The sequence below is a fragment of the Diabrotica undecimpunctata genome, chromosome 3, assembly GCF_040954645.1.
Source record: "Diabrotica undecimpunctata isolate CICGRU chromosome 3, icDiaUnde3, whole genome shotgun sequence".
In the NCBI taxonomy this organism is placed as follows: Eukaryota; Metazoa; Arthropoda; class Insecta; order Coleoptera; family Chrysomelidae; genus Diabrotica; species Diabrotica undecimpunctata.
In genome coordinates this window covers 103,842,588-103,870,219 of record NC_092805.1, presented here as the reverse complement: position 1 = coordinate 103,870,219, position 27,632 = coordinate 103,842,588, and the positions used below count along the sequence as shown (strand labels likewise).

General features: G+C 34.5%; 1 protein-coding gene across 1 annotated transcript; it reads left to right on the top strand.

The window, feature by feature from the left end:
* The first annotated feature begins 75 nt into the window (after positions 1-75).
* On the top strand, positions 76-27,632 carry Uvrag (UV-resistance associated gene). The gene is made up of 8 exons (XM_072526465.1): positions 76-204; positions 263-342; positions 511-1,215; positions 9,120-9,288; positions 11,423-11,656; positions 13,544-13,709; positions 20,023-20,552; positions 26,618-27,632. Exons 2-8 carry the CDS (start codon positions 268-270, stop codon positions 27,127-27,129), a joined length of 2,391 nt encoding a protein of 796 aa, XP_072382566.1. The 5' UTR covers positions 76-204; positions 263-267; the 3' UTR covers positions 27,130-27,632.

Below are 27,632 nucleotides of genomic sequence, written 5' to 3'. Positions count from 1 at the left end.
ACAGTAAATAACATTAAAAAAAAACTTTATGATCGTTATCAACAATTAAAAAAGAAGAATTTTTGACATATTTACACTACAGTGAAATGTCAGGTATAAATGCCAATAAAAAGAAAATATTATTTGCTGTAATTAGGAAGTTTAAATTTTAATTCTATAGGAAGTGTTTTAAATAACACCAGGGAGGACTGGTTTTAGATTAAAGTATGGAATAACCTTTACATTTATTAAATTATTATAGCTGAAAATATTTGTTTTGTAGATGTCATGAATTTTCCAACACAAGAGTTTATGTTTGGAAGGCAAAGGGTCCGTCAATGGGTATCGCTTATTACACAACAGGTAATTAAGTAGTTTCTAAAATTTGTGATATATTTAAATCTAAAATGTACTTCTGTACTGTACCCGTACTTCTTAATTATTAATTTAGTTCTTGAAAAAAAGTAATGTGATCCTGCAGACAGTGGGAGTAAATTTAAGATTCCTACATAATGATTTTTAATGTTTTAGTACCGCTTAAGGCATGTGTACCAAATAATGGGTTTAAACTTAGGAACAGATGATACTGGTAGCTTCTACTATACTCTACACCTTACAACAATGAGTGCTCCTTTCTATACAAGTGAAGAAATGAATAATCCAAATCCTAAATGGTCTGAGCTAAATTTAAAAGAAATGTCAAATCTCTCTGCCTCATGTGTAGTGTTAAGAATATGGCAACATTCCAATGATGGAGCTGATAAGATATTGGTAACATGGGGTGTCAATTTTTCAGGCCTTTGTTATATTGGAAATAAGATTTCTGATATTCAACCATACTTCTTTAAGAATAATTCTGTGATATTTTATATGCAAGGGGGTTTCTACACTAGTCATGAAGTCATTAGAACTGACCTGCATAAACCTGTACCATTTGTTAATAATCTCTTAGAAACTACTGGAAGTAAAGTTATGTATAAAAGATTAGCTGTTAAGTCATATAGTCATGAAATCCAACAAAGTTATAATATAGACAAGTTAAGGCAATTGCAGCAATTGCAAATGCAAATAAGAAATAGACAGACAGATGTACAGTATATTAAAGACAAAATAAATATGGTAAATGGATATAATGCCAGTTTGGAAAAGGATGTGTCTCCAAGTTCTGGATCTATGGGAAACATTAGATATGCTCCACAACTTCTTACTATGAATTCTTTAAACAAATTACTATATGTAAGTACATATCAACAATTTACTTTAATCAGTTTTATCCTAATTGTATTTGTGACTTTTTATTACTAAGTATTTTACTTGTAAATGAAAGTAAAATATCTTTTTTTATTTACTTTCAATGCACATCACAAATTAGAATAATTAAGGGATGGAATAATTAATGTTTCATTAATAATAACTTTTTAAAATAATGTATGATTTTTTTGTTGTAATGTGCATCAATTTATGTGGCTTTATCAATGCAAGAAACATTTCTTTAGAAGTTTCTATCTTGGATCATACCAATATTTACCCTCCTCATAGATATAGTGTTGTCTAAGTTTCTCCAACCATGTTTTCTTTCACCTCAGTGATTCTTTGTATTCCAGTATTTATCTATTACTGCCTTATAATGAAAGTTGCATATGTTGCTGATCTGTTTTGTATAAATCTAAATGAATAAAGATATTTCAGTTTTTCACATATCCATCTGTCAATTACTCTCTTAATAAGATACAGCTTCTCATTTATTTATCATTCTCTCCCATAATTATACTAAACAAACATGTTAGTTAAATTATTTCTCCTAATTCTGTTCTCACTTTCCAAGTATAATATCTAGTCCAACTGGTATATATTTAAGTATTTTTCTTCTACTTCTACCTTTGTCATTTGGTCCATATTTGGCTCTACCTTTGGCTATTGTGATATATCTTAGTTTAACCATATTTAGTGTCACATTCATCATATAGAAGATGAACTGCTATTTTAGATCTTACTACAGCATTGCCACTTCTTTGTGAAACATCCTCTCTAGATTCAGCACTCTATTTATTATTCAAGTTTAATAAGACTTTGTCAATTTTTAGGGTGATCAGAACAATAACTTTTTTGAGAATTAACTTACCCACCTCACTAGTGATGAGAAGGTCACAAATGATCCGTTCACAAATGTCTGATCTTTTCGAAGACCTGTGATTGATATAATCACATTCTGTGACCCTATCGTTCGAATGACCCTATGAATGACGCTGTCTAGTGTTTACAAAAACGAACTGTGTGATCTCGACACATTACTCGGTCAAATTAATGCATGAACCGTGAACCATAAAGGATCATTCAAATGCTGATTTCAGGTTCCCAGAACTGCGAAACCCTTACGTTGCAAAACTGTAAAATTATATACATTCGAATTGTCGAATCAATAGTTCCGTAGTCTGTTCTGTTTATAAATTTGTAGGAAATAAAATCCATTTTTTTTATTTTTTTTTATATTGTAATGATTTCTGAAGATGATTTGAGAAATACAAATCTTAATGTCAGCCTTAAACTATATTTCATTCTTAAATTTATAGTAACAATATCGAATTCTACACGTAAACAACGATATAATTAAAGTCCTTCTAATGAACGGGTCCTGCATTATCATTAATTCATATACTCTTAGAAAGATTCATAAACATATCAATATTAAACTCTACACACTTGACCTTTACACAACAAATTTAATTAGTTGTTCATATGAACAGATCATTTTAATGAATGACCTGGAAGACCCGGGTCACCAAAAAGTACCAGGTCTTCCCATCACTACACCTCACTATTAGGTTAGTCAGTAGACAAACAAACAAAAACTATAGTTTATTCGTCTTCCGGGTTTGGACCGTGTCATTTGTGAGTGACCCAAAAGTGGGTTTATCTCGACGTTTCGCTACAATTGTATGTAGCTTCTTCAGGAGAACAAAAAAGAAAAAGAAACAAAAGACAGGAAGATGGGTAGTTAGCAACGGTAACTCAGTTACTCAACGCAACCAGAGGCGAATACTAACTACCAAGATGGGCATTTGGTCACAGTAACTCAACTACTCAACGCAGCCAGAGGTGAAAACCAAATGCCAGGACAGGGATTCACGTCCAACAGCTCAGAACACTAACGCGTCGAGAGGCAGGGAGTGAATCCGACGATTACTCCGCTACCGCTCTATTTATAGTCGCGGTGACCTGTCGTGTCGGGACGTATCGGCACACTCCGTGGCGCGAACGTCAAGAAGCGCGCGCTGGCCAATCATGTGGCTGCATTGTGGTAGCGGGACCGGACGGCGGCTCTAGACTGGGATTCCAGATGGGAGACAAGTAGTATCCTTCCTCTCGATTGATATTATGTGGATTTTTTCGGATCTCTAGAGATTCGCGGATTTTCCTGGAATAAAAGAAGGGGCTCTTAGAAATAATATGGGTTTTTTCGAACAATATGGAATGACCGATTTCTTGGCAGTGTTCTGCAACTGCAGAATGGGAGAAAAGACCTGATCGAATGCATCTTTGATGCTCTTGAATCCGAGTTTTGACGGAACGACCAGTTTCGCCAATATACACTTGTCCACATGAACAAGGAATAGAATAGACACCACAGGAAGATAGGGGCGGTAATGGGTCCTTAGGAGAGGGTAGATATTGTGAGATTTTCTTGGGTGGTCGAAAAGTAGTCCTGATACCTTCTTTGCGAAGAATTTTGCCAATCCTATCAGTGACACTTCGAATATACGGAAGAAAAGCCACAGGAGTATTACCCGAAGATTCTGAATTTGTCGTCCTAGGGTGTAAAGGGGGATGTAGATGTCGGTGTGTAATATTTTGAATTGTGGACTTGGAGTAACCGTTGGCGACAAGGGTTTTTTGCAGATGGCCAAGTTCTTCTCTAAGGTTGTCAGGTTCAGAAATCGAAATAGCCCGATGGATGAGAGAGTTGATCACAGAATTCTTTTGGGCAGGATGGTGGTGTGATGAAGCATGTAGGTAACGATTCGTGTGGGTCTTTTTTCTATAAACAGAGTGACCCAATCGGCCATTGGGCTTGGAGGTGACTAACACATCGAGAAAGGGAAGGGACCGATTATTTTCTACTTCCATTGTGAATTTTATATTCGGATGTTGTGAGTTAAGATGATCTAGGAAGGGAGAAAGGGTATGTTGACCATGGGGCCAGATGATAAATGTATCATCAACGTAGCGGAATCAGACTTTTGGTTTTAAGGGGTAAGATTCTAGGGCTAAAGACTCAAAGGCTTCCATGAAAATGTCAGCAATGACAGGGGAAAGGGGAGAACCCATTGGTGTTCCAGATATTTGTTTGTAGAAATTGCCTCTAAAAGAAAAATATGTTGAAAGGAGGCATTTTTCCGCAAGATCTGCCAAAACCAAAGACTTGTTATCATTGGTCAAGTGATCTCGCAGAACAACTAGAGAGTCATGTATGGGGATATTGGTAAATAGGGATGATACATCGAAACTGACGAGAATGTCTTGGGGATCGACCGTGAGGGAGGAGATTAAGGTGATGAAATGTGTGGAATTTCGGACATAAGAAGAGGTACGACCAGTATAGGTCTTAAACTGATTCGACAAGTACTTTGCGAGTTTGTAGGTAGGAGAGTTAATCGTAGTCACAATGGGACGAAGAGATACGTTGTCTTTATGGATTTTGGGAAGACCGTAAATTCTGGGGCAGATGGAGTTTTTCGGAACTATGGACTTCTTAACATCATCGGAAAGATCGGATTGTTTGATGGCATGGGAAATTTCGCGTTCGACTCTAGGAGTGGGGTCTCGAGAAATTGTGTTATAACAGGATGTATCCCTAAGTAAGTCGTTTACTTTCTCTATCTAGGAAGGAGTATCCAGGATGACTGTGGCATTACCTTTGTCTGCAGGAAGGATTATTATCTCAGAAAGAGAACGGAGATTTTTGAGAGCTATGAATTCCTCACGAGATATATTGGAAGTAGGGATTTTGGCTGTATCAAGATCTTCCTAGATCATCTTAACTCACAACATCCGAATATAAAATTCACAATGGAAGTAGAAAATAATCGGTCCCTTCCCTTTCTCGATGTGTTAGTCACCTCCAAGCCCAATGGCCGATTGGGTCACTCTGTTTATAGAAAAAAGACCCACACGAATCGTTACCTACATGCTTCATCACACCACCATCCTGCCCAAAAGAATTCTGTGATCAACTCTCTCATCCATCGGGCTATTTCGATTTCTGAACCTGACAACCTTAGAGAAGAACTTGGCCATCTGCAAAAAACCCTTGTCGCCAACGGTTACTCCAAGTCCACAATTCAAAATATTACACACCGACATCTACATCCCCCTTTACACCCTAGGACGACAAATTCAGAATCTTCGGGTAATACTCCTGTGGCTTTTCTTCCGTATATTCGAAGTGTCACTGATAGGATTGGCAAAATTCTTCGCAAAGAAGGTATCAGGACTACTTTTCGACCACCCAAGAAAATCTCACAATATCTACCCTCTCCTAAGGACCCATTACCGCCCCTATCTTCCTGTGGTGTCTATTCTATTCCTTGTTCATGTGGACAAGTGTATATTGGCGAAACTGGTCGTTCCGTCAAAACTCGGATTCAAGAGCATCAAAGATGCATTCGATCAGGTCTTTTCTCCCATTCTGCAGTTGCAGAACACTGCCAAGAAATCGGTCATTCCATATTGTTCGAAAAAACCCATATTATTTCTAAGAGCCCCTTCTTTTATTCCAGGAAAATCCGCGAATCTCTAGAGATCCGCAAAAATCCACATAATATCAATCGAGAGGAAGGATACTACTTGTCTCCCATCTGGAATCCCAGTCTAGAGCCGCCGTCCGGTCCCGCTACCACAATGCAGCCACATGATTGGCCAGCGCGCGCTTCTTGACGTTCGCGCCACGGAGTGTGCCGATACGTCCCGACACGACAGGTCACCGCGACTATAAATAGAGCGGTAGCGGAGTAATCGTCGGATTCACTCCCTGCCTCTCGACGCGTTAGTGTTCTGAGCTGTTGGACGTGAATCCCTGTCCTGGCATTTGGTTTTCACCTCTGGCTGCGTTGAGTAGTTGAGTTACTGTGACCAAATGCCCATCTTGGTAGTTAGTATTCGCCTCTGGTTGCGTTGAGTAACTGAGTTACCGTTGCTAACTACCCATCTTCCTGTCTTTTGTTTCTTTTTCTTTTTTGTTCTCCTGAAGAAGCTACATACAATTGTAGCGAAACGTCGAGATGAACCCACTTTTGGGTCACTCACAAATGACACGGTCCAAACCCGGAAGACGAATAAACTATAATTCTGACTCTGGCCGTGGAAGCCTACGATTTCATTTAAACAAAAACTAATGCAAGCACTGAGATCTTGCCAACAAATGAATTGAAATTGAAATAAAAAAGCTGTGCTTGCTCACTATCTGTTTCACTGTGAATGTCTATAATAGTAGAAGTTTATCTATACATTATATTTTGTAATGTAATTTGGTTATTTTGAATGGTAGAACAAAAGGCGATATAGAAGGGGAGTACACATTCTTAGGGCCGTTAGGCAGTTCTGTCATAGATTTTGCATGTGTATCAAGACTGATGTTAAATTTAGTAGATAATTTTGTTATAGGTTGTGAATATTATTCTGACCATATGCCTCTAATAGTGGAGCTGACCTTCGATGATGACAGTCAGGGATCAACGAGTAAAGTTTTGCCACTGCTTCCTAAAATTACTTGGACCCAAACTGATTTGGAAAAATATAAAGAAAGAATGTCTTGTAAAATTAATAGGGTGAATGAGTGGACTGATCAACCGCAGACAACTTTAGAGTTACTACAGCAATGTATAAAAAAGTCAGCACACAAGGGAGAATGTAAGCTTTTTATGGCAAAGGAGGAGTGTAAAGCCAGCAATGGTTTGATGGTGAGTGCTCAAGAAAGAGGAAGCAAGTAATGACATATCTCAGAGTATCTAGAAAAATTAGCTCAACTTATGCAACAAACATATACAGGAATGTTAAACAGGAATACAAACACCTTTGTGACTTTAAAAAGAAAGAATTTTATAAGAATGCTGCATTGGGTTTAAGAAATACAAAAAATTCAAAAGAATTTTGGAAGGCTGTTGGACTGTATAAGTTTGGAAGTTCGGCCATTGGGGAAGGTGTTAACTTAAACAGTTTACTGCAACATTTTGCAAGACATTTGAATACAGAGATAACAGCAGATCCTGTGTTGTATGCAGAACCGTTTATCCTCATTGAATATTTAGACTGGCCGTTTAGTATGGAAGTACTTCAAATAGCATTGGATTCTTTAAAACCAAATAAAGCACCAGGAGTGGATAGAATTGTTGCTTAGTTCTACAAGTTTCTTCCAGAAAACGGAAAAGTGCTTGTACTTGAGCTTGCTAATAATTTTTTCGTCAAACCAAACTTTCCTCAGGGATTTTATGATGCAATAATTTTTCCTCTTTATAAGAAAGGAAATATGGAGAGTGCAGGAAGTTATCGAGGTATTAGCTTCTTAAATGCAGTAACCAAACTCATTGCAGCATTGACTTTAACCAGACTTACCTCGTGGGTACAAAAAAATAACATTTTAAATGAGTTCCAGGCAGGATATAGAGTTGGCTATTCAACTATAGACAACATTTTAAATGTTAGGAGTTTAGTAAACATCCAACATGCATGGGGAGTAAAAAATGTTTATACATTTTTTGTGGACTTTAGTGCTGCCTTTGATACAGTTGATCGGCGGGCCCTTTTTACAAGTTGAGTCGCTTAGGATTATCTACTAAAGTGCTGAATTTGTTAAAAAGTATGTTCGCAAGTACAAAATCGGCAGTCTGGTCGAGGGAAGGTCTATCTGAATGGTTTGACTGTAATGTAGGAGTGAGACAGGGATGTCTTTTAAGTCCATTACTGTTTGCGCTTTTTGTGAATAACCTGCATGAAGCATTGGAGGCGGTTTGGAGATAAATGGTTTAATTATAGGACTTTTATTATATGCAGATGATTTGGTTTTGATGGCAATCAATCCGAAGGTGCTACAGCAGATGATTAATGAACTGGAAAAATACTGCAGGATGTGAAATCTAAAAATCAATTTAGATAAATCCAAAACTCTTGTATTCAGAAGAGGAGGTGGTGTGATCAGGGAATCTTGGAATGATCGAGTATTAGAGGTAGTGAATAACTATAATTATTTGGGAATGATACTAACACCCAAGTTGTCGTTTAAAGCTCATCTAAAAAAGCGCCAGAGTTTGGCAAAAGTAGCGATTCACATGGCTTGGAGTAGGTTAGTGTCTAAGGCTGATATACCCTTTTTGGCTAAAGTAACAGTGTATCAGTCGGTGATAAGATCAATTTTGACTTATGGGTCTCAGGTATGGGGTCTTTTTGAGTAAGATGAGGTGGAAATAATCAGAAGATTTTATATAAAAAAAATGTTCTCTTGTCCAAGGAATTGTCCTATCTTTATGTTAGATTTGGAGACAGGTATTGCTAGAGTCAGCCTATATACAATGAATTTACATAAAAAATATGTTAAAAAAATACTAGGATATTCGAGTGATAGGTTGCCAAAATTTTTTTTGAAAGAAATGATAAGAGCAAGGTGTGGCTGGTGGAAAGGTTGGATGAGCATGGGAGAAAAATTTGGAATTTAGGTAAGGTGTGAATGGGAATGGAGAGAAAGCTGGCCTAGTATGATTGAGAATATGATAGAAAAAAAGAAGGAGGAGATACAGCGTCAGGCTACTTACAGCTACTTACAGCTACTTAGTATAATATACACATTTAGTTTATTACTAACATTTATATGAATATTTTCTTAATTTATTTTTTATTAATTTTAATGAACTTGTTAGATGAAATGAGCTTTAGTGTAATTTTTTGTATATTAATTAGGGAATAATATTGTTTGCCAACACTCCTGATGGCATGTGCCAAGGAGAACAAATGTCACTAAAAGAGAAAATTGTATTTTTTTTAATGGGAAATAAAAAGACATTGTTGATTGATTGATTGATTTTGTAATGTAATAAGCTTTATTTGTGCACTAAAATTAATAATCACTGAATTTATTTTTCTTTATCTTTTAGGAAAAACCAACATATGTTCAGAAACAAGAAATGGCCAAAAATACTAAAGAAATAGAAAAAATCAAATTTAAGACTAAATTGCTTTCCCAGGAGAAGGCCAAAAAAACTGTGATAATTAGGACCCTAAAACAAAATTATGCAGCTATTCTAGAAAAAAATGAAGAGAGAAGTAAGCATTATTTGACATTTTATTATTCTTATAGCAAGACTAAATTTAATATATTGAACATAATGTTGTTTCTACAAAAATACTTTACCTATCTTGGCAGTATAAATGGCATAATTTTGTTGCATTCATTGCAACAAAATGTGCGGAGCTTCATACTATGTTTTCTGTACCTATTTTTAAAATTTAAATAATATATGTAATGTCATATATGTAACTTTGACAGTTTGTTTCCACACTCGGCGAGAAGCTCACCGGAGGCTCTGTAGTCACCAAGGGGCCAGCGGCAATGCAGAATACTTTAGGCAGTTCGAATTTTTTTAGTGAATAGTATTTTGTCTTTTATGTACAATTTATTTAGCATTCTGAGCACGGTGGATGCCTTAGATCTCACAGAGATGCCGGTCCTTCACGCTTCAACGTGTGTTCAAGTACACACTCCACGAGGTGTATAGGAACACCGGCGGAGTGTTGACTGTTCGCTGGCCCTTCACACCGTACCGCCACCTCTCGTGAAAATAACCTTAAGTCCCATAGGGACTTGATTATTTACGTCGAAAGGTTTTAGCGTCGAAAGGTTTTAGGAGTAATTCTAAGTCCACTTGGGGCTTTTATCTACTCCTAACCGTCGGTAGTCTAGTGGAACGCTGTGTCAGTTCGACACGATCTGAAATAGCTATAAGACACCTGTCTTTCCCTATTTCGAAGATCAGTGCCTATCTGGACAGGGAGCGTTCTCTCCGACCTGTTAGCTGGCTTTCATGAGGTGATTATAAGTTCGTGTCCGGACTTTTCTTCACCTCGACGAAAGATGGACCAACAGTTCACAACACCGGTTCCTATACCCTTTGTTGGTTTGAATAATGTCGTAGCCAACAAAGCTTCGTGTTTATTCAAAAAACACTAAGAGGCGTTCGGACTCGTCTTCAAGCGGAGTCTTCTTACTGGAAAATATGTTCTTAAGGTAATAATAAACGCAGAAATAGTTGAAAAGGCACTCGGCTAACAGGGTCTAAATGGGATCAAGATGTAGACCGACTTAATGCCGATTGGAAGATGCGATGCCTTTTTTATACATTTCTTGTTTGAAATCCACAAGGAATCTAAGTTCCTGTAGTTTGGCTGTATACCATATATAACAAAAATTTTATTAAAAATCCTTTATAAAAGGTATATAATTTAAAAGAGCCAATCGGGCTATATCACAAAACGTTTTCGGAATCCATGTTCCATCATCAGTGCACTGATTAGAATTTATCACAACATAATGTAAACCAAATTTATAAAACAAATTTTAACGGGTTTTTACCCACATATTTAGTGGCTCAATACATGTATACCCACCTAGTGCACTGATGATGGAACATGGATTCCGAAAACGTTTTGTGATATAGCCCGATTGGGTCTTTTAAATTATATAGCTTTTATAAAGGATTTTTTTTTAATAAAATATTTCTTGTTTGCAACTCCGCAGCGATCTTCCGTCGGAAGTCCAATAACAATGCAGTTAATAAAACCGTTTGTTATTGGCCGGCCAGAGTGACAATCTTTGCTTTGATTGGCCGCTCTGGTGACAATAACCTCTAAAGATGCTATTCCTGTACTACTCAAGGCTCCTGTTACATTTAGAAGCACTTGTCTTTTTAGAGTGGTGAGAGAGGTCATACAAGATTGCAAAGCCGCGTGTTTCCACCAAAGTACTGAACCATATGTAACTATAGATCATATCACTGATGTGTATAAACAACACATTACCTTTGGTTTCAGCCCCCAGGTTTTATCTACAACTCTTCTGCAGTTTCAGAAGAGTCGCGTAGCCCTCTTAGTTATGTTGTTAATATGAGTTAAATGTTTTTTTTTAGAACGATAAGAATAAATAGTAAATAAGTTATATCTTTTTTATGATTCAAAAAGATCATTGGCTTAAATCGTTATGTCAGTAGTATAACCACACTTTGTGAATACGTTAGAAAAGCAGTTTATACTTGATATGATATTTTTCTATATAACATGTGGTATTAATATTTGTTATTGTAGATATTCCCATAGTATATTTTAAAGTTTTTTTGAAAATAATTTTTATTCCAGGGTTTTACATACGCGCATTTATGAATAAAGTAATGTAATTATTTTGTAGATTCCGATTTGATGGAAAATTACCACAAGTTAAGCAGAGGCTCTGAAAAACTCAAAGAATATAAAAAGAACATCCTACACCACAAAGAAATTTACTCCAATATCCATTCCCAACTCCAGCAGAGAAGGAGACAGTTATTAAGGGAACTGCTTTTTATTTTTCCCATTGAAAACATCTGTGATGATAAATATACAATTATAGGAATACACCTGCCAAATTCAGATGTATTAGCAGGTAAACGGAATAAATTATCATTTTTGAAATGCCTGGGAATATTTTATAAAATATTTAAAAATATAATTATTTTGGAAAAAATATGAATTTCTTAATATTATTTCTTTTCATTTTTACTTACCTTCTAGTATTAAACATAATCTATTGTAAAGATCCTTTTTATCCATTCTTCATAGAGACAAGTGGGGGCACATATCTAAAAATTGATAGAATAAGGCTCCATATAGCGACAACTGATGCACCACATATGTGTTTTAAAATTATCTGGTGACTCAAAAATGAAATACAAGAGAAATTAATTGGCACACAGTGAAAGATATAGTATAGCCACCAATGATGCTAAATAGGAGATACTCAAAGTGTTTTGTTGCCGGTGTGTTAAGAAGAAATAATTTCATAAGTCGCATTGTTAGAGCATTTAACGAAACAAAAACTCATATTGAAAGGCCACATCAATAGCGATACGATGTATCAATGCCATGAAAGAGTAGTAACACTACAGGACCCAAAGTTTAAACATAATCTTCAGCGAGAAATTATCGACATTGATCTTCCTCGTCTAAACTCTAAATATTATTAGCTTCGATCTTACTTCTATCGATTTTTTTGAGAGTCCATGTTTCAGCTGCGTATGTAGCAATGGGAAAAGTAAGCGCATTGGCCAAACTGAGCTTAGTATTTATTGTTATTGTTTAGACTTTTCATATTTTAATTAATTTAGCTGTTGCGATTCGGGCCGTTGCTAGTCTACGCTTGATTTATGAGAAGGTAGCGTCATTGTTGGTTATCAGGGAGAGCAAGTATACAAATCTGTCCACTACTTCGAAATTCGCCACTTGGTATGTGTGCGGTTGAATATTATTTGCCCTGTCTACGATTATTATGTTTGTTTTTCTATGCCCTTGCAAAACACAATCTTTTAGAGTAAGCTGTAGATATATTGTCGTAATAAAAGGATATTCCTAACATCGTCCAATAGCTTCCAGTAAGCTTGGATTCGCAGTTCACTTAAATAGCCATCGAAGAGAAGTCTCCTGACTTGTTGTTGCTTCATATAGAGGTCACTACTAGCATACACAGGCATGTTGTTACTATAACGGCCATATATATAAACAGCATTTTATTTCAATTCGAATTACCGTAAGTGGTCCTGATGAGAAGTGAAACCTTGAAACACGTGTAGGATAATGGTGGAGCTAGAATTTAAAAGAAATGCAATCATCTACTTCAATTTTAACGTCTTTTCTCTACGTGAAGAGTGCAAAAAATGATGTTTTGCAAGGAATAACACGTTATTTTTAACATCGTCCATTCGCTTCCAGTAAGCTTTGATTTCCAGTTCACCTAATTCGCCATCAAACAGAACTCTCCTGACTTCTTGTTGCTACATATAGAGGTCTCTTCTAGCTTGTATCTCCTCCGATACAAGCTTTGTACATTCCATGTTTAAAAATTCGTATTCGTTTTTCGTAACTTTTGTCGTTGCCGCTGATCCGATTGGGTTTTTAAATATTTTTTGTTTTTTCTGAGTATTGAGGAGTTGGCCTAATGCATCAATCCTCTAACTGGAACCAGAGTTTGTTCTCACAGAACATTTTCTTAGATTTGCTTTCCTTAACTATAGTCTTATCTTCCCCGCCTGTTGGTCAAAGGGTGGTATTTTATTTTCCACCAATTCACATGTTTCCTTAAATTAAACCGTTGAGGGTTCTTTTATCGGTATCAATAAACCGTTGAGGGTTCTTTTATCGGTATCCTAGGAACGATCTCTCTAAAAGATAAAGAAAGACTCTCTTAAGTATGACATATAAAATTTTAAATTATTTTTAATAATCATTGCGCTTCAAATTTCAGATGAATAAAACAACCAAATCTTTTTTGTTGTAGATTGTTCAGACAGTGGTTTATCCGTAGCACTGGGGTACATAGCACATGTCTTAATAATGTGCTCAACATTTCTTCAAGTACCAGTTAGATATTCATTGACCCATTACGGTTCCAGGTCGTATATAGCTGATAATGTATCACCTATGCTTCTGGACAAAGATCGTCTGTAAGTAACATAATTTTCAGTTTTTTTTTTATTTACAAAAGTTATATTTTAAATATTTTATTTAAAAAATATTAAATTGATTACAATTGAATAACGATAATAAATAATTGGCAAGAGTCTGAGTATTCCTTCCACGTAAAACACTTCGAAGAAGATAATTCCTTGTTTCTTCCGAAAAACTGGACATGTAGCAAGATCATTAGAACATCGTAGAAAAGTCAATTTTGAATGATAAACGAAAATAATCACTGAAGACGGTTTATTCACCTTCAATGCGAAATACTAGTGGTTGTTTAAAGAAAAGTAACTTTTTAAGTTTAAATTGGAATATTTCCCGGGAGTTGACTGTATACCATAGTAATTAAAAAACTTTTACATTGAAGTGAAAACTTCTGTTGTAGTTGGTACAGTGCGTTATGTTTTGGATTAGATATTGCAAATACATAAAGCGCTAAAATTGGCAACATTTCCTCGTACGAGGTAATTGTAATTCTCCGATCCCCTCCGCTCCGACACCTGACTCCTAGACAGAAAACGAGAAAACCATTTAGTAACACATAACACAAAGGATATGCAACGAAGTCTGCCGATTTTTGTTTGGCTTACGTATACCCGGTTCATTTCTTATAACATAAACTCGATAAAAATATACTGACTGTTATAAGGCGGTGCTTTTGTATCGGTTTTTAATAATGTGAACAATTTTTTGTGGTTGAATTAAAAATAAAAGCGCATTTCTTTAAAAAGATAAAACAAAAAATATACTCTTTATGCCCTACAGAAATGATTCTGACAGGACAGATTGTAAGAGTTTCTGCTGTAATAGAATTGGAGACTTCTCTTATTCGGTTTCATAATTCATCCAAATTTTGGGCTCTAGCCTCAGGATGATCATAGATGATCCTTTTTAAATGTCCCCAAAAAAAGAAGTACATGGGTGTAAGATCTGTGAGGCCACTTAATATCGCCTGTTCCACTGATAACTCGATTCGGGAAATTATTGTTTAAGTACTCCCTAATTATTCGAAGGTTGTGAACTGAACAGCCGTCTTGATGGAACCAAACATTCTCTAGATTTACATCAGGAAGATTGAGAATAGTGGGAAGAACATGATTCTGTAACAAATCGAGGTATACTCTACTATTCAAGTTGCCCTCAATAAAAAATGGACCTATTATGTGGTCTCCTAAAATGCCAGTCCAGACGTTAACTTTTTGAGGACGTTGAGTTCGGTAAACAACACTTCTGTGCTGGTCTCCCCTCAAAAAACACAAAATAAATCTACACACTATTGTCCAGAATTACCACCATTTTATTATTTGAACCTTTTCTGCTAATGTTGTTTAAAAAAAATAAATTAAAAATCTACGCTCTTATTGCTTTAAACAACCAGTATATAATGATAAATTATTGGCGATGGGGCAATGGAGATTCGTGGAAAGTCGACAGCGCGCAGTGTTGCCATTTATAGTGTGTATATCTACTTTAAAACTTAACGTACGGTATATATTTGATTCATAAATTAAATGAAAAAATTCAAATGGATTACAATATCTGAGTTTTGGTTAGAACGAACGTTTTCGGACTTATCAGTCCATCTTTAGGGAACTTTGAAATACTTGCGCTGATAACTGCATCACCAAGCAGTGGGTGGGTTTAAATTGAAAACTACATACTAAAATTATTAAATTAGACCACATGATGTCGATGAATGATGTTTCTAAAGAAAAGAAAAGAAAAGTACTAAGGCGAATCTATGGAGCGGTGAATGACAATGGAGTGTAGAGAAGACGATACAACTTCGAACTTATTATACCAGGAACTAGATAAATCTTAAAATGCACCAAGATAAGACATCTGAATAAATAGGGCATCTAATGCGGATGGAACAAAATGACCCAGCTACAAAAAGGCTCCTTGATGGACCTATTGGTCAGAGAAGAAGAGGAAGACCCAGAACAAGGTTCCTTGATAACATCGATGGAGACATGATAAATATGAGAATACGTGCTTGGCGGAGAAAGGCAATGGATAGGGACGACTTGAGAGAACTTATTGAGGAGTCTAGGATCCACGCAGGGTTGTAAAGCGAGAATGATGATGGAAGTGATGTCGATGAATATATATTTAACTGTCCGGGAATGATATGTCCCCACTCGAAACAGCATTCACATGAGTGTCTGCAATAGCCAATCGACTGATTAATATATATATATATATATATATATATATATATATATATATATATATATATATATATATATATATATATAAAGATATTGTGAGTGCTGTTTCGAGTAGGGACATACCGTTCCCGGACAGGGAATAAGTTCGAAAGTGATAATTCCGAAAATTTAATCTATTTGGATTTTTTTTATTTAATTTTTAAATTAAATATATACAAATTACAACAGAACCTTTCACTTCAATGTAAAAGTTTTTTTTAACTTTTTGAACTCTCGAAGTAATAATTTATCAACCATTAAGGCCCGATTTTGACTTAAATGCACCATTTTTATTCTCGTCTATCACAAATAAGTTGCAGGACCTCGGCCCTTGCAGAAGCGGTAATTATTGTCATGTAAAATAATCTGATTTATTTTACTAATCAAACTAATTTATTTGATTTCACTTCAAACTCTTTCACCGCTTTCTAGGTGGGTGTAGGGGGATATGAAAGTTAAAATAAATTCAAAATATTCTGAGTCTGTAGTATACTCCCAAGTAAATTATGTACAAACAACAGAGAATCGAAGCCAATCAATATTGAACGAGGCGTAAGACAGGGTTATAAACTCTATGTTACCCTTTTTAACGTGCATTCCGAGTATATATTTAGACAGCCTTTAAAAGATCAAAAAGAAATTATCATAGGAGAAGAAATAATTAACAATATACTATACGCCGGCGATACTGTGATTCTAGCTGAAAACATCGACAACTTGTAACAAATAATCAATAGAGTTGAAATATAATGCAAAAATTGGAGATTCTCGATAAAAATCCATAAAACTAAATATATGGTGACCAGTAAAGAGGGATATCGGCTTAACCTAAGTGATATTAAACCAAAAAACGCTGGAAAGAGTACAACGATTCAAATCTTGGATCTTGGATTACTCAAAATTTAGATCCGTCAAGGCAAGAAGCACATTTCAAAAATTCTAGCCTTTATTATCCAATAACTCATTGAATTTGAAAGTCGGTGAAAAGTTTACAAGTTGTTGTGCTATAGGACTTTGAAAATCGAGGCATTTGAAATGTGGTTGTATCGAAGAATACTCAAGATACTGTGGACCAGCAGAACCAGAAACGAAGAAGTTCTTCGAAGAACAGCACATCAACGAACTCTATTAAATATCATTAAGAGACGTAAGCTAGAATATCGTGGACATATAATCAAGGGACCAAGATATGAGTTTCTTCGGCTAATTCTGAATGGTAAAAATGAAGGGAAGAAATAAATAGGGTGAAAGAAACTCTCCTGGTTGAGACATTTGCGACAGTGGACCGGTTTAACAGCAGACCAATTGCTACACGTAGCCTAAGACGAGATCAATGTAGGAATATTGTAAGCATGGTAGTCGCCGACTTTCCTAGGAACTTCAGAAGAAATTATGACAGTCATCTGGATCCACTGACAATATGTTTAACAAATTACAACGGTTATATGAAACCAAGTCTTGATTTATATAATTATTTCTTGTAAATCATTGTTTGTCAACAGTTTATGGCGTTCTTTTTCAACATCTCTTGCTGTTTCAATGATCACTCTAATGTCTCCACGTATAGTTGATAAGTTATTTATATTTTCCACAAATTCGATTCACAAATTCTTCCAGCAGGATCCGTCCGTCTCTAGATTCAGTTCATCCAACGCCGTTTTAATGTAAGTTATCGCATCAGCGGTATTAAAAAATTTTCAGCATTGCATACCATCAATATTAAGTGCGAATAGACGGCTATATCAATAATTTCAAATATTTGAACCGTGGTCAGATGGTTGAAGTATCATAGTTGTAGTAAGTGGCATAAACACTACCTGTATATTTTCATTTTCAGTGGAGAGGGCCAGGTGCATTGTCTATTATCAATAAAACCCGAAAAAGTAGCCTTTCTTTATAATAAAATAAAATACTTCTTTACTTCAGGAATGAAACACTATCGAAATATGACTGTTAGTGAAAAAGATCTTAAACTCACAATCCGTGTTAAGTTGTTGTAGATATTTATTAAGAGAAAGATTGGCGACCGGTTTCGCTGTTTACAAGTTATACAGCATCATCAGGCTCTCAAGAAAGTAAAGACTGAAATAGATGATATATTTAAGCCAATATGTATACAACTAAAAAATTTATTTAAAGTGGTACTAAGAATATATAGGAGATAGTTAATAGTCAGTTATATTAAAATATAAAAGGTGGTCAGCAATATAGATAGATCATTCAAATGTGATATTATATTATTTTATAGATATGTTTGTGTGTTCGTGTATGTGTTTGTCCTAAGAGAAAACAACAAATTTTAATACAAATAATGTATTTTAAAAAAGTCTAAAAAAGCAATCTTTAAATAAAAGTTCTCTGGTCTGTATTTAATTTAAATACAGGCGACGTTTATTTTATTAAAGCACAGTAATAAAGGTCGCACAACTGCGCGTGCGCGTATATCAAAATAAAGGTGCTTTTATTAAAAGATGACATAAAATACGTCTTCAATAACTTTCTATTTATTTTGTTAATCATAGCTTCTTTTGACCTTTGTTAGTCATAGTATGGGGGCCATCTATTAGTTATATTACGATTTAAAATGACAAAAAACTGTTTTTACGTGGGAGTAGGGTATTACTTTGCGTTTTTTTATTCGATATTATAACTCTTCAAGAGTATCCGATTTAAGAGTGATCAGAGCAAAATTGATGGATTTATAGGCATTTAGGAGTGTGTGAGTTGAGTGAGAGGTGAGTGAGTCAGGTGAGTGAGATAAGCGAGTGAGGTGAGTGAGCACACACATAGAAATTGGAATAAGTACAGTGATAAGTTCTCATAATTATCCACTCTCGGCAATTAACAATCGAATTACTAGAGCGGATGCGGATAAAATGGCTGCAGATGCAACAAAAAAAGGCAGAATCCATCTAAAGCAGGAACAAAAAGATGCTCTAGATAATTTAGTAGGAAGTACGTCGCAATATGGTCCTGGAATAGGACTTTTTTTAAACGTGTTTTTCTCGGAATAATTTTTTTCAAGTTGGTGTTATCTCACCAACTGTATTTTAAAAACACACATTTTGTACACTTCTTTATTAAATAAATTACTAGGTCGCAACGTCTAGATATTGTCCATTTTGTTTTTATAATTAATTCTACATCAAATTAGTCAAATTTTAACAAAAAATCTTCGAAAATTCAAAAAATTCGTCTTTTTTATTTCTGAAATTTGAAAAAACGATAAAATGAACAATATCTTGACGTTGCGACCTAGTGAAACTCATAATCTAACTAAATCTTTTTGGTTTTTTTGTCAATAGATAAACCAGTTATAAGTTGCGATGAACACCGCAAAGTAACTTTTTTTCATCTTGAAAAATTAGCTGTTATTTTCGTAATTTTTAATATTTTTGTACCAAAATTTCAGATAATACTCTTGAAATGTTGTACTGTAATTTACTAATCTTATAAATAAATTTATATTGAACAATTTTTCAAAAAAATAAATTTAAATATGTTTAAAATATTGAAAATGACCCCCTCCCCCTTAAGGTCTTTCCGTAAATTTTTTTAAAAATTATCTTTTAGACAAACCTTTTCGTGATAATAACAAACACAACAAAAGTCTAATTTGGTCCAGTCGTTTTGAAGTTATGCCCATGCAAATATTTCGGTGATGTGTTGTTAAACCATCATTAGTAATTTCTATTTTGCAATTCACGTTGTTTTGCGACTAGCTGTTTACTTTTACATCTGTGTAGAAGTAATATTCTTTAATAATTGTTGTGTTAAATAAAAATTTTACAAAAATATAGGCTTAACCAAATTTTATAATTTACAATCTCAAACCATAAATGTCACGTCATTGAGCATGGTGACTATGCCACTACCGACTGATAGAAATAAGCCATTTTTTTCGACTACTCTATAGTGTTGCCCAAAATTTTTATTGCACGCGATTACATTATTGTGTTGATAAATGAGACGATAGTTTGATACCAATCTCCTAGATACAGGGACACTACTGTACAAAGATTTGTGAATATTATGACATATATTTTTATCTTAAATCATTTTAATTTAATTGTTATATTGTTTTCAGCTTTCCATTGTTTACTAGAGGAAAAGAAAAGGTTCAGTTCACATACGCCGTCTACCTGCTCAATAAGAATCTTGCTCAGTTCAGATGGCTTTTCTACATGAATACGACCGATTTGAGAGCAACTCTGCATAACCTCTTGACATTTCTCCAAAATCCCCGAGAACTTAGAACTGATGCTTCCTCTTGTGCTTCTACAAAACCAAACCTCAACATTCACAAACCAGTGATACCTATAGAAAAAACGGAACGGTTCGTTAGTCTACGTAGTTTTAGTTCTATTTCGAATGTATCAGACCCACTTTTAGACTGCATAAGACAAGAAAATCGCTTAGAGATATCCAACAATCCGAATAGTAGATTAGAAAGAAACCCCAATGTAAAAAAATGTACACACGGAGAATGCGGAAAAGGTTTGAGCGAGATATTGGCCGTTCCCGAGGCCTATATGAATCGGCAAATTAGTTCGGATTCTTTTAGAAACTTCGTAGCTGTTAAAAGTAAAGACAAACAAGAACCAAATACTTGTTGTGGTGAGTATTAATAAGTAGGTACAAAGGGGTGGACTAGGCCCTAGGCAACCTATGCACGTGCCTAAGACACGAAAATTAGGTTTTTATTTTTTATAATAAATTTTTGAAATGATTTTGCGGGAACACATGAAAAAAATGCGAACTGCGGCACCGGTACCATAAACTATTTGTCATCTACAATATGTGATAAATTTATTTCTATTATATCTATATCGAAAGATTTACAACTCACAATAGTGAATGAAATAAAGGAAGCCAAATTTTATTCTCTAAATTATTTATTCAGCCCCTGATATATCTAACGTAGATCACCTAACCGTCATTATTCGCTATGTTCTTTCAAATGGTATAAAAGAAATGTTTGTGGGATTTCTACCTATATTTCTCATACTGGTGAAATCTTGAGAAAGTTATTTTAGAATTTTTAAATAATTTAGATTTAGGCATCACTAACTGTCGGGGACAGAGTTATAATAATGCGTTTAATATGTCAGGTAAATATAATTGCATGGAAATGAACACTTTTTTAAATATCGTTCAGGAACTGAACGTATTTTTTTTTTTTTTTTACACAATTTAGAAAAAGAAACAGAAAAAGTTTTAAAGATATTGCATTATACTAATGATAAAAAACGGCAGAAAATACGAAAACTATATTATGATGGGCAGAATATATGATGGACAAAGATGGGCAGAATATATCGATGAATTGTTCGATGATGAAAGAGGAGATCTGGAGCACATAGAACTTACGTCAGAAGAAATAGGTCCATATATTACAATAGAAGAAATATTGCACGCATTAAAAACAATGAAGAGCGGGAAAAGCCCTGGACCTGATATGCTTCCTATAGAAATCCTAAAAATTCTAGATGAGAAGCACATTGATGTTTTAGTGACACTCTTGAACCAAATGTATAGTTCAGGCGTATTACCCAAAGAGTGGTTAACATCTATTTTTATTTGTCTCCCTAAAAAGAAAAACGCAAGAGAATGCAGCGATTACCGCACCATTAGCTTAATGCCTCATACGCTAAAGTTACTACTTAAAGTTATCCATAACCGAATATATCACAAACTGGACATAGACGTTAATAATACACAATTTGGTTTTCGCAAAGGCCTAGGAACACGTGAAGCTCTTTTTTCACTTAATATACTAATACAAAGATGCCTGGGCGTCAATCAAGATATATACGCATGTTTTATTGACTATAATAAAGCATTCGATAAAGTACGACATAAACATTTAATGAATGTCCTGAAATCAAAGAAGATTGACTACAACGACCCCAGGATCATATCAAATTAGTATACTATAAACAGCGAGCAAAAGTACGTGTTAACGAACAGCTGTCAGAAGAAATTGAGATTAGATGTGGAGTAAGACAGGGATGCGTATTGTCGCCAATTCTTTTCAATGCCTACTCCGAAGAGGTCCTGAAAAAAGCTCTTGAGGGTGAAACAGCTGGAATAAAGGTAAATGGAGTTCCCATTAACAACATTAGATATGCGGACGACACTGTGATCTTAGCCGAAAACATTGAAGATCTTCAGAGGCTGGTGACCAGAATAGCGTAGTATGGAAAAGAGTATGGTCTAACAATGAATGTCAAGAAGACGAAATTTATGAGAATATCCAAAACTCAAAGAAATAACGAGAATCTTCTAATAAACGAAACCAACGTCGAACAAGTGGACAAATATGCATACCTGGGAACAATGATTAACTCCACAAATGATTACAATCAGGAGATAAAAATAAGAATAGAAAAGGCTAGAGCAAATTTCAACAAAATGAGAAGATTTCTATGTACCAGGGATTTAAAACTGGAACTAAGAGTTAGGTTGGCGAGGTGCTATGTTTTTTCGACTTTATTTTAAGGAATGGAATCTTGGACCTTGAATGCGACATCAATGAAAAAACTGGAATCATTTGAGCTGTGGATGTACAGAAGAATTCTGAAAATATCATGGACAGAACATGTCACAAACAAAGAGGTTCTGGGAAGGATGAACAAAGAAATGGAAATTTTAAATTTAATAAAAACAAGAAAATTAGAATATCTCGGACATATTACACGTGGAGAGAAATACACCTTGCTCCAACTGATTATACAGGGAAAGATCCAAGGAAAGAGAAGCATAGGGAGGCGTAGAATGTCATGGCTGCGCAACCTGAGAGAGTGGTACGGATGTACATCAAATGAACTTTTCAGAGCAGCCGTCTCAAAAGTCCGAATAGCTATGATGATTGCCGACCTCCGCCGCGGAGATGGCACTTGAAGAAGAAGATATTATGATGAAATTCCAGAACATGAAATAAGATTCAGATAGAATTCAGATCAAATAAGACTCAGTGGCAACGATCATTTTAAAATTAATATTTTTTTTGTTTGTATGCGATTCTTTACTTAGCAACTCTAAAAAAAGATCTGAGGGATATAAAACTGTTAACAATAAATTCTTCAAAACAATTGTTCATGACAGTGATATTAGTGACTCTTCAATAGAGAAATTAAAATGTTATGAACAAGATTTAAATTTAGCAGAACTGTAAAATGAAGTACTACAATTTAAAACTTTTATAAGTAATGAAAATATTATTTCGCCTGTATCTATGTGGTCATTTATTCAGGAAAATAATATTACTGCAGCATTCCCAAATTTAAACACAATTTATTTTTACATACATAAACGTAAATTATTTAACCTTCCCGATAAACAATGCCAGCGGTGAAATATCATTCTCAGTAATAACCAGAATAAAATTTTTTTTAAGATCCACATAAGATCAACAAAAATTAAATAGTTTATCATTACTTTATATAGAAAAAGAGTTATTAAATAACTATTAAATATGACAAATTAATTGACTAGTTTGTAGAATTAAAAGTGAGAAAAAAGGCAATATAACTAATCAATCTAGATATATTTGTTTAAGTATTATTGTTTGTTTTAATAAATTATATTTATTTAATTTTTGTACATATTATTTTTTCCTTGTTTTTTCTTTATAATCCGATAATTAAATAGAACTGCATAGTATGCAAAGTCTGTGTTATGACTGAAAAATAGGTTCAGATTTACAATGTTGCCTAGGGCCCACTTAGTCCGCCACTGTAGGTACCTGAAATAATGAAAGATATTTTTAAAACAGTACTATAGTTAGTTAATTTGTTTCCAAGTATTATTAAAAAATATATGGTCACAAAATTTATATTACCTTATCACTACAGCTATTTCAGCAGAGTGCCTTTCTCAAGTGATCTATTTTTGGTATGTGTTCACAAGGCCTTTATTTTGGATGTGAAGAATTTTAAATTGGGCATTAAAAGAATGATTATGGTCTAGAAGGTGAAGTGCGTACGTAGAATCTGTTTTTCTGTTATTGAAAGCCCTTTTATGTTCTGCTATACGTTTGTTAAAAGTTCTACTAGTTTGACCGATGTTTTTGGGCAGTTGTTCTATAAAACCATTGACCATACAATTCGATATTTCAAAAGATATAATAAATAAATTAATAATTTGTTAAACAGAATGGCCCCCAAAGTATTTTATTATTTGTACTCTTTCTGCAGTTATGTATTGTCAGTCGGCATACTGAATTTTGATTATCACACCTTGCTACTTCTAAGATACATGAGAGAGATTTAAGTGACATCGTGCTACTTGTCTAATTATATTGTGCTCTATAATTAGTCCTGATTCTAAAGCGATTCAGAAGAGTAAGACATAACGCTAAGAGCGCAGAAATTTAAATTTTACTGTAGAAGGGCATACATTACTTAAGTCGACTTAACACTACATGATTTATCAAATGATTTGTCATATGATTTGGTCATACAGTGAAATTTACATAAAATCGTAGACTAATTTTCGAAATTTACATGTTTACACTGTGATTTGTCATAAGCATTGTCGTGCGGCGTGTCATAGCTCGTCACAGGAGAATAGGACGGTACCTATTCTGGCCATGGAATTAGGGCAGAGTAGCTGCCACTGCCCCGAGACTTAGAAGGGAACACCGTATAGCACGTCTAACATTTTCAAGAGAGCACGTAAACTGGAATATCGACGACTGGGGTAACATACTCTTTACGGATGAGTCAAGATTTTGTTTATACACTTCGGATCGATGAATGCCAGTTTATAGACGAGATGGCGAGCATTATTTTCAATGCAATCTAAGACCGGCGACAAACTTTGGAGGAGGATCTATTATGCTCTGGGGCGGAATATCTCTTAGGGGTCAAACCGAATTGGTACAGCTAGATGGAGGATCCTTAACTGCTGATAGGTGCATTAGAGAAATTTTGGAGATGCATGTTGTTTTTTACGCCCCATTTATTGGTAATGACTTTGTTTTAATGCGCGATAATGCACGCCCACACGTCGCAAGAATCATTACCGAGTACCTTCAAGAGGTAAATTGTACAAGTTTTGAATTGGCCAGCGCACAGCCCGGACTTAAATCCAATAGAACATGTTTGGGACCATCTTTACAGAAGGGTGAGATCTGGTAATGTGACGCCAGCTAATCTTCAGGACCTGCAACGGTTGTTAACCGTAGAATGGGATAATATCGATCAAGATTATCTAAGAAGATTAATTGGAAGTATGCCACAACGTTGTTTAAATATTATAAGAGCTAAAAGAGGCAATACGTCTTATTAAATTATCATTACTTTTGATTTTTTTTATTCAATGCTGTTTGTGCGCTTACTTCTAATTTATGAAATAAATTAAATAAAACCTTTGTTTTTCGTACATTCTGCATTTTTCTTTTAATATTTGTTACGTAATTACAAAACCAAAAAAAAAACAACAGTAAAAAAAATCGATGTTTTAAATTATTTTTAATACAAAATTTGCAGTTTCATAGATGATGCGATACTTTTTTGGCGGAGTGTATATTCAATTATTTTTTGTTTGTTACTTTGATTGTTGCCTATTGTCTAATCTGTGCTATTGTGTAGTCTTTTTGAATTATTATTTATTTAGTTTAGTGTTTTATAGTCTTCTTAATCATAATTTTAGTTTAGTTTCTTTATTAATTATTTTTGTCGGTCAGATAGCCAAGCGATCCAGGCGGCCGATTCTCATTCGCTTCACTGTCGAATGGTTCAGTGGATGTGGGTTTAAGCCCCGGCTCGGTGTACAGAAAAATAAAAAAGGCTAACGCAGCAGTTTAAAATTCTAAAACTAATCTGCTGCATAGACTAGAATATGCTGGTGTCTGATCGGCCTATGGTCTATTTTTCTTCTTACTATTAGCTGTACTCAGTTGTTGCTGGAGTATTATGATTAAAAGTCGGGAAACCAATGCAAGCAAAGATTCATTTTCGATTATAATAGTTTATAAATCTAATAGTTGTTACCTATACTGTGACAAATATCTATATGACTATAAACAAAAAGAAAATTCAACATAACCTCTTTGTCACTCATATCATAAGTTACAACCTTTCTTACATATCTCTGATCACAACTTATCATTCAGTGTAAACATGATTTTTTAAACCATCATAGAAACGAGGAATCATAACCAATCTCATATGATATTGTCATGTGATAAATCATGTAGTATAAAGTCGACTTTACATGGGACGTGATAGTATGGTGTTCTATGACATACTTTATCAGATTACGTTTAGTTTTTATTGAGGAAATTTGAATGCGAAAAAATTTATTGCGGACTCTTATACTACCATACCTACTAGGGCTAGTACAACCGGTTTTCCAACAATAAAACTCATCTCCTCGGCAAGAGTTAGTACAATGTTCTTATAAATAACAAGATTCTGCTTCCATGACCCGCTCATTCTCTAGAGTTATTAGTAGTGGTTGGAATATATGGCATCAAACTGAAAAATTTGATCTATCTACCAAATAATCTAGTTGGCTGTATTCAAGAAGCGGATAGTCTCTATAAAATATGTGATCAAAAAATAAAAAAACTTATTTATCTCTATAAAGTACGATCGTTCTTAATTTATGTGCATTATAGTTTTCAATGTATCATATTTTCTACCATAAACTAAATATTTATTCAATGCTTTTAGAATCATCGCCAGATAACAGTTTGTCAAATTTCATTAAAATAACCAACGGCAAAGAAATTCCTATAGAAAAACTTCCAGACCCGAAGAAACAGTCCTTAATAGAACAAGGTCATGACCCGTTAGCCAACACTTCCAGTTCATTACCAATCATGAGATCGACAAACCTATTTTCTGCTCATTTAAGAGAAAAATCAGACCACTATAACAAATATGAAAATCATAGAATAAGTCGATCTGTAGGTTCCTACTCGGAAGAAGACCATAAGCTGGTATTGAGAAGTGAGTTTGAACTGGGTTCTGAGCCATTGTTAAATCAAGAACATACCGAAAATAAAGAAGATCAGAAAGTGTTTTTGAACAAATGGCTAGCCACTGCACCTAGTTTTGTTTGTAGCAGTGAAGAGACTCTTTCCGAGCCTCATGGTGGTGCTATTTTTGATAAAAGTCCTTTGATGGCCAGAACTAATGCCTTACGTACCACTACTTCCTTTAATTTGGTAAGACCGAAGTAAAACTGTCAGACTTGTCAATTATTGAGGTTTATTACTTCTGCTGTTATTGTTGTTATTTTATAATATACAGGATATTTTTTAATGTCCATATTTGCTTAACATATGTAACATGGTGAATTATATATCATAAAAAATTACTGGATATACATAGGGTTGAAAGTCCAAGAAATGAACAAACACGAGGTATATTTTACAACACTGCACAGTATAGTAACTTTCACTCATTGTTTTGCTAGATAACTTCACTGCCACGATATTATGAATATAGAAAAGAAAGAGAAAATTGAGTGTTAATTGTTCACTAGTAGGCTATGTATCGCGGGTACTAGCATTTAAATATGGAACTTAAATATTATATTGCTTATTTATTATTATTGCTTATTATATTGCTTTAATTTACCAATATTTTTTCGGTAATAATTTAATTGTCATTATAACTAAAATAAGAAACATTCTAAAGAAAAGGAAGGAATTCTAATAAAACAAAGAGAACTTTGTCAAAA

What these genes read in the sequence shown, in the direction of transcription:
- Uvrag (XM_072526465.1), top strand. Translation starts at nt 268, where the DNA reads ATGAATTTTCCAACACAAGAGTTTATGTTTGGAAGGCAAAGGGTCCGT. An exon ending in TATCGCTTATTACACAACAG is followed by an intron (nt 343 to 510) that starts GTAATTAAGTAG and finishes TTAATGTTTTAG; the next exon opens with TACCGCTTAAGGCATGTGTA. An exon ending in AGAACCAAATACTTGTTGTG is followed by an intron (nt 20,553 to 26,617) that starts GTGAGTATTAAT and finishes CAATGCTTTTAG; the next exon opens with AATCATCGCCAGATAACAGT.